This window comes from Aptenodytes forsteri, unplaced genomic scaffold (assembly GCF_000699145.1).
Source record: "Aptenodytes forsteri isolate BGI_AS27 unplaced genomic scaffold, ASM69914v1 Scaffold198, whole genome shotgun sequence".
Taxonomy (NCBI): Eukaryota; Metazoa; Chordata; class Aves; order Sphenisciformes; family Spheniscidae; genus Aptenodytes; species Aptenodytes forsteri.
The window spans coordinates 649,129-657,136 of record NW_008795697.1 but is presented as its reverse complement, the minus strand read 5'-3'; the positions used below and the strand labels follow the sequence as shown (position 1 = coordinate 657,136).

The following is an 8,008-nucleotide window of genomic DNA, read 5'->3' as shown; positions in this document are numbered from 1 at the left end:
GCCGCCGCAATTACCTCCAGGCGCCCAACGAGAGCTCACCTAGGAGCGTGCGCCCTCCGGTGGTGAGGCCAGGGAGCCCCGGGCCTGCGGAAGGCCCCGGCCTCCCGGCGTGGTCCCACCACTAAGGAAGAACCTTAGCACGAGCCACCCTCTCCCTCATCCAGCTGCTGTTCTTCCCTTGCCCTGCCCTGCCCGCTGGTGTTGTCCCCCCTTCTAAAAATACCAAAACTGTACTTTTTCTCCCTCCCGCCTTCATCCTCCCGGCAGAAAATAGGAAAAATGACAGAACCCAAGGCCCCAGGGCCCATCCTTCTCACAGTGTTTCCCAGGAGCAGGCATGGAGATTTTCATGGAGCAGAATTACACTGACTACCTGGAAACGCAAGAGTGTGGATGTAAAGTGGTGCTTGGGCCTGCATAATGTAAAATAAATAAAAAAAAAAAAAGTGTCTTTTCTAAAGACAACCACCTTTGAAGAGCACTATAGGGTCCAGCAGGAAATGTTTGTTTTGGAGCCTGTGTCGATGCAGTGGCTCATCCCAGTTTAACCGCAGGTTCCAGGGTGAATGTGTGGCAGGATACCAAGGCATGATGCTCCTCTGGCATTCCTGCAGCCACCCAGAGACTCGTGCAAAGGCAAATCCAGGACCTTGCCAGTGATCCTGACCACAAGGACTGCTTCCACCAGTAACAATAACTTTCCTGGAGCCAGAAAGTAGGGAAGAAATCTGTGGAGTTTTCTACTAACAACTACTTCTGTCAGAAACAGCTCTCCCTTTTGGGGTGATCAGGTTTGTGTTGGTATCACGTGTTGCGCAGGGGCAGTGCTGCCCTCCCAGGCCTCCGAAGTAAGTGTTTTCTCTGCACCTTCCCCTCCTGAGTGGTGCTGCAGAATAACATGGCTGTGGCACCGCACCTGGTATCCCTGTGGACCCTGCTCCTGAGCTGGCAGGAGAAGGACAGAGGCTGAAAAGTTTGTTTATTCTGAAAATAGGACACCACGCTGCTGAGGAAGTCATCACGTGAACGCTGTTCTCCTCATGCGCATACATTACAGGTATAAAAAAATCACATGGGTTTCACATGGGTTAGCATGGGTTTACATCACACAGCACCCCAGCATCCACACAGTACAGCCTTCAAACAAGGGAGCAGTTTGGGGCTGCAAGTCTCCAAGCAGCAAGAGATAGGATGGCATTCATGTTCGCCAGCACCACATTTGCATTCTGTGAAACATGGATTGATGGCATGCTGTAGCATAGCTCAGTGCGAGATGGGGAGACATTTGCATTAGCACATATTCTCCCACTGCTGCAGTAACCTGGAATCTCTACTCACGCTCCATTCAGGGAAGATTACTAAAAAATGACTTGCAGGGTCAGCCACTTTCTGTTCCTGTTGCCTACAACCGGTCCTTGCTTCTCCTTCCCTTTCCTTCTGCTCCTGCCCTCTCCCTTTCCCTATTCAGTCCCAAAATGCTTCAGCCTCTGGTTTCTCTGCTCATACTACTGAGGTCAACATGTCACAAAAGAGCACGTCCTGTATGACTGCCCTTCAGAGAGCACAGATGCACCACACCAGTACTTGGAAAGCCACGCTGTTCAAAACTTTACCACCCTGCACTGGGCAGAAACATTTCTGCCACAGTGCTTCCACTGTCCTTCAGAAAACTTGTCTCTTTGGGAACCAGGGAGCTGATGGGAGTGTAGCTGCAGGCAACATGTTAACTATAGCTCACAGATCCTGAAAGACTGATGGGCTTGATTTCTTCTCTGCAGATTTCTTTTCTGAATAGGGGGCTGCAGCATCTGCCTCTTACCCCCCACATCCTGCCTGTGTTTCTGGAAACAGCGAATACTCAAGGAGACTATCTTACAGGGGCTACTGCGGTGCAGTGGGGTAAGAGGTCTCTAGGAAGGGAGGAGGCGAGGCAGGAGAATAATACAGCACTGACTGTCATGGAAAGGTTCCACCTGAATGCACAGCTGAATGCAAGCCCTGCAGAGGCTTGGGCAGAGGCAGGGGAAGAGCCCTGCTGTTCAGTGGGTGCTGAGTGCTTGGCTTCCAACAGGTGGTGGTGGTGGAGCGTGGCTTCCCACCTCAGCAGCAAATACATCAAGTTACTCATAGCTCTCTTTGCCTGGAGGTGAATTGCTAACAAACAGCCTTACTTCATTCACAATCCTCATTTCTGAGAAGGGTGAAGTAAACTATGCATAGGAACACTTAAATTATCCGCTATTCCGCTATGCTTGCATCTGGCACAAAGTGCTAAGGGAAGATAGTGTTTGTTCCTAGGGCTTTTGTGTAGATGCTAAGGCAATACTTGAATTGTTTTCACCCTATCAGTGACTGACCTAAGAGCAGTGAATCTTTGGGACATTAAATTACTTACACTGTAGACCGATTTAAAAATGCAAATACAAAGCCAAGTTCACTTGAAACAGAACTGACCCTTATGACGTACCAATGTATGAACATCAGGGCATGCAGGGAAACTAACTACACACACATAAAATTTACCTTTTGTCTTTTAAAAGGTGTTTTTTTATTGTCCACGTGAAAGTGCCAGATTTTAAAACTAGTCATTAATTTAGATTTGCAATGTCACTACTTACTGGCTTATAATGGAGTACATGCTCTAAGGTCTAATAGCCCTCCTGCTTACAAAGTCAAAATGAAAAGTGTAGTTCATGTGCGAGTGTGAAATTACAGGATTTAGTGCCAGTTTTGAACTCTGGTCTAGAAATGCACGTTATTTATAACAGAAGATAAACTGATGCTATGCTAAACAAGAAGGACACCAACACCATTCAGAGTGTGCAGTTTGACAGAATCCTACATCTAGCATTAAGACTCCTAGAATCAGATTTTGAAAAGAAATACGATACAATCACTGATCCAGCATAAACTTACTCAGTTCAAATTGGCTTGGAACTCTGGACAAGCAAAGTTACTTTTGGCAAACTTTTATATACCAAATCAGGTACTGATTGTTCATGGTCCTCTTAAATATATGCCCAATCAGGTAATAGGTTCTCCTATAGCTGCCATAGGATAATAAACTCTGTACATGTGCCAGGATAACATCGCACAAACTGGGTCACACGTGTGCACTGACCTAATCCCTGTGTAGGACAGTGCACGGATCCGTTACCTGGGACTGTGGAACCAGAATCTGAGTCAGCAGCCCTTGCAGCAGCACAGCCGGGATCCTCCCATACACAGTACCTTTCATATCCTCTTCCCTGCAGATCACTTAGTACCTTTTTGCTCAAGTAAGAGGACATTTCTTACCTGTTACAATGATACTGATGAGAGGCCCAAAGCTAACTTCCAAAGCTAGTGCATTGCCACTTTTTTTTCAACATAACCTTTAGCCAGCGAAATACAGATTCTCAAAAATTTAAAGGATTAGCACGGTGGCACAGCCAGCACTAGCTCACTAAGAGTAAGAGCAGGCACTGGGAAAGGTCTTATCAACATCCAGAAGGCAGTAAGTTACCGGTTTCCTGCAGAAGAGCCAGGATGCCACCTGCGATGTATCCAGCATGAGTTCTTCAGGGGCTGGCCCAAAGGTCACCTGCGGCCTGCAAAACACCATGCAGCTCCCGGCTCCCACAAGCACGTTTGCCTCTGGAACAGGCAGCCTAGCAAGTAGCCAAGGAACCCAGCAAAGGGTTCCCCAAAGGGCGGCCAGGCTGAGAGCAGGCACGTCAGAAGCACACGCCGCCAAAGTTACAGGGCTGCTCAAGGGCAGCTTTGGAGTCTCCTGAGCCTGAACTGCACAGTGTCCCGCCTGCTGGCTGTGCTCCGAGTCTGCTGGTGACTCAGGAATACAGCCTTGGATGGTCCCACCACTGAACGATAAAAATACACAGACTTGACAGGTACAGCGCTTCGTCAAGCCAGGCTCCAATCAACCCAGAGACAGAAGCACCTGTTGAGGAGCCACGAGTACCAGGGGCAGTCCAGTACCTCCGGTAGAGACTTTTCGTTCACCTAGGGTTGGTGCTAAAGCTCCACAGCATTTCCTCCACACAGCACAGGAGCTCTTGGCACTGCTTGTTTCCCCCACGGATAGGCCATTGGCAAAAAAGGGCTGTGTACACACACCCCCACACCCCCATTATTCTTCAGAGAACTAAATGGTGGTCTACCTGACAAATAAACAAGGGCTTGCCAAGACCAATATTGGACAAAAGCAATTAAATATCGATCTCGGACAAATACCAATATCCAATTGTCAAATATCCTGTAGAGAAAAATCTTTTAATAGGCTGTAGTAGAATAATCTGCCTCCAGAAGAGATTTTTCTGATAACTCAAAGTTGAACACCATGTATGCTTCAAAGGTTGAGATTTCACATTTCCAGAGTCTTAAAATACTTCTGGTATTTTAATTCTGCCTGTACTTTTTCTAAAGAAAAAGAAAGAGAAGAATGAATCTTAGATTATCCCAAGAAGCACTTGGCTTCTGTGAAGTATCATGACAACAAATACCACAGGTAAATATCACAGAAAGAAGTCTCACTCAGCAAGATATTCAGAATATTTTTGCACTGTGATACATTATGAATGGAAATGGGTGTACCACCAGAATGCTGCCACTTTTCTCTTATTTGACCAGCAACTTAATACACGCATCCCTGAAATGTACCTACAGCACAAGGTACTGGGCAGAGCTAGGATTTGCAGTCAGGAGTTTCACTTATATTAGAGGTAGATATAGTTTAGGGGTTTTGTTTGTTTTTGCCTAAAATGCATAATTTAAACAAAAGTTATGAGCCTTTTCAATTAGGAAAGTTAAGCTAAAAGGATCCAGACTAAATAGGAAAGGTAACTACCAGCAGGCCAAGAGTTGTGTTACAAATTTCTATTAGTACTTGTAAGTTTTACTTTTCTCTTCTATCCCATCTATTTGCACTTTAGACTGAACTTAATTTCTACTTTCCTGCGTTGACTGTTTATTTTCCCATTTGTAAATGCTAGTCTAATCCAAATCTACTTTGGAAACAATTTTTCTTCTTTTGGGTTTTTTCTTTTAAAGTTCCTAAACATGTAAGCATTTCTGTAACACAGATGCTCCAGTTTGCCAAGTGTCAGAAGCAGCTCCTTTTCAGACTGCTCTCTCAGAGTCTCTGATAAGTTGAGGGAGAGGCAAGGGTGCAGCCAGCTGAGTTCAGCTGTTTCCAAACTACTTGTAATGGAGCCTTCCAGGAGAAGATCCATGCCCTTCTATCTCACTAGTTCCAGCATAGGTTTGCTCGTATGTGGACTAGCACCCATTACCTTTATTCAAATCATCAGCAAATATAACCCAGCACACTAGTAGCTAATTGTGACAGGGCAGTGAGAGACGGTACCTGCCCAAGCTGTCACTTGGAGGAGGGTGGAAGGGATACACCAAACAGGACACACCCGCAGCACAGTAAGGGCAGACATCCTGTAGTGTATGGAAATACCGTACATTGAACACCAAGGCAATTTCCCCTCAAAGCTCTGCTCAGTTGCGGTGGTGGTGGGAGGGGGAAGAACTAGGTACCCCCATATGCACTACTGCACCAGAGGGGACACGAGAGGAAACTGGAAGGAGAGCTCTGATACTGAGTCAAGTTCATGGCTGGAAAGATCAGTCTGATAGGTGAAGGTCTCACCGGAGGAAAATCTAACATGCATTTGACTTCCCAAGCAGGCACAGATTAATTATACTGCATGACTTTAGTCAGACCAAATATATCATGCGTGCATAGCTCAGTCACAGAAGAGCTCAAGGAGTGGTGGCTTGACACTGAATTGGAATGTGATGAGAAAGACTGAGGGAGGGAAGACTTATTTATTGTAAAACCAGAAGAGCAAACCCTAAATTCACAGAAGGCTACACATATCTTTGATACTTGGGAGAACATTTTAGCTGTTCTGTTAGTCAGAATAATCCTGCAGAGATACTAAAACCCAATTTTAGGAACAGCAAAAAAGTAAATAGGTAAAGTGGAAGCAAATAACCATACAATGTAAGAATTCACTAATAAAATGCCATTTTAATAACTTTTTTTAACAAGGAATCCAGCTATACGCTATAGAAAAATAAACACCAAAGACTCTTTGCAACTTACAATACAGTGATGCAGGCACACTGGAAAGATCAGTCTGATAGGTGAAGGTCTCACCGGAGGAAAATCTAACATGCATTTGACTTCCCAAGCAGGCACAGATTAATTATACTGCATGACTTTAGTCAGACCAAATATATCATGCGTGCATAGCTCAGTCACAGAAGAGCTCAAGGAGTGGTGGCTTGACACTGAATTGGAATGTGATGAGAAAGACTGAGGGAGGGAAGACTTATTTATTGTAAAACCAGAAGAGCAAACCCTAAATTCAGAGAAGGCTACACATATCTTTGATACTTGGGAGAACATTTTAGCTGTTCTGTTAGTCAGAATTCCTGCAGAGTTAGCTGTTCTGTTAGTCAGAATAATCCTGCAGAGATACTAAAACCCAATTTTAGGAACAGCAAAAAAGTAAATAGGTAAAGTGGAAGCAAATAACCATACAATGTAAGAATTCACTAATAAAATGCCATTTTAATAACTTTTTTTAACAAGGAATCCAGCTATACGCTATAGAAAAATAAACACCAAAGACTCTTTGCAACTTACAATACAGTGATGCAGGCACACTTCAGCTTTTAACTTAGTAGTAATTTCACATGAGAATGTAAAACATTGTTCTTAGTGAAAAGTAATTTCCTCTTAAAGTACTAAAATATAATAAAAAGGGTCATATAAAAATGTGATGCAAAAGCACTGCCCTTTATTCAGTTGCACAAGAGATCGCAAGTGCCTCGGAACGAAGCAATAACTCAGGAGGGTTCGCAGTACAGGTTTCAGAAGCGTTCTCATCACTTTTTCATGTTTCTCTGGCGAGGTGGGCCTGGAACTTGTCCTAAATTTAAATAAAACAAATGAATATTAGAAAACTGCTTGTGTTATGAAGCAACAGGGTGCAGTTAGCAGCATGTTATTTCCTCAATGTGCTTCATAATGACCTACACTGGAAGCAATTGCCATTTTCATGAGCCACCTAGGAATAATACAAAACAAGATTTGAAAGCTCACACATCTGCCAAAGCGAACATTCACACACTAAGATCAGCGCTCAATCGCAGGCCTACTTCATACACAGCAATAGCGTTGCTCAGTTCAACTCTACCACTCTTGCGATGATTCAATACGCATTCTGTTGCTGGACAAGGTCTTGTCACTGAGTAGAAGTTCATTAGAAACTGGGAAATCATTTTGCTCACAGCACTGTTCTAAAGGTTGCAACATCATTCTGTAATTCCCGACATCATCGTTCCGGTAACATGAAAATTACAAAAATGATATGCACTTTCCACAAAATTGCTATCAATGGTGTCCCAGTTGTGGAATACTTACTCCACACTTAGCATAAAGCAAAATACCTTATTTCTACAAATGCTGTCAGGTTTCATGTCTAAAATTAGTTTATCCATCTATATCTGCCTATATCTGCCATAAACAATTGCAGTATTGGGGGGGGGAGGGGCAGGCAGTGTGGAAACCACAAAGTCATGGTGTTAAGGTTTCTAGGTAAAATCCCACTGAGAACAATGTCAAAGTTCCCATATGGGAGTGTCACTGTAGCTGTTGACTTTAGTGATACAAGCAAAACTAGGATTTGTAAGCAAAGCTAGGCTTTTTCTTTTTTAAACTTTTTTGGGGGGAGGGGCAGGCATTGTGGAAACCACAAAGTCATGGTGTTAAGGTTTCTAGGTAAAATCCCACTGAGAACAATGTCAAAGTTCCCATATGGGAGTGTCACTGTAGCTGTTGACTTTAGTGATACAAGCAAAACTAGGATTTGTAAGCAAAGCTAGGCTTTTTCTTTTTTAAACTTTTTTTTATTGAATCATAGAATCATTGAGGTTGGAAAAGACCTCTAAGATCATCGAGTCCAACCATCGACCCAACACCACCATGCCC

At 44.0% G+C, this 8,008-nt stretch overlaps 1 protein-coding gene across 2 annotated transcripts in view; it reads right to left on the bottom strand.

Annotated features, from left to right (window-relative positions):
- Positions 1-6,462: 6,462 nt before the first annotated feature.
- PCNT (pericentrin) overlaps positions 6,463-8,008 on the bottom strand; it is a 105,175-nt gene continuing 103,629 nt past the window's right edge. For both annotated transcript variants that reach the window (XM_019473082.1, XM_019473083.1), the window contains one exon: positions 6,463-6,947. In XM_019473082.1, coding sequence (XP_019328627.1) covers positions 6,904-6,947 — 44 coding nt within the window. In that variant the 3' untranslated portion in view covers positions 6,463-6,903. The remainder of the gene's footprint in view (positions 6,948-8,008) is intronic.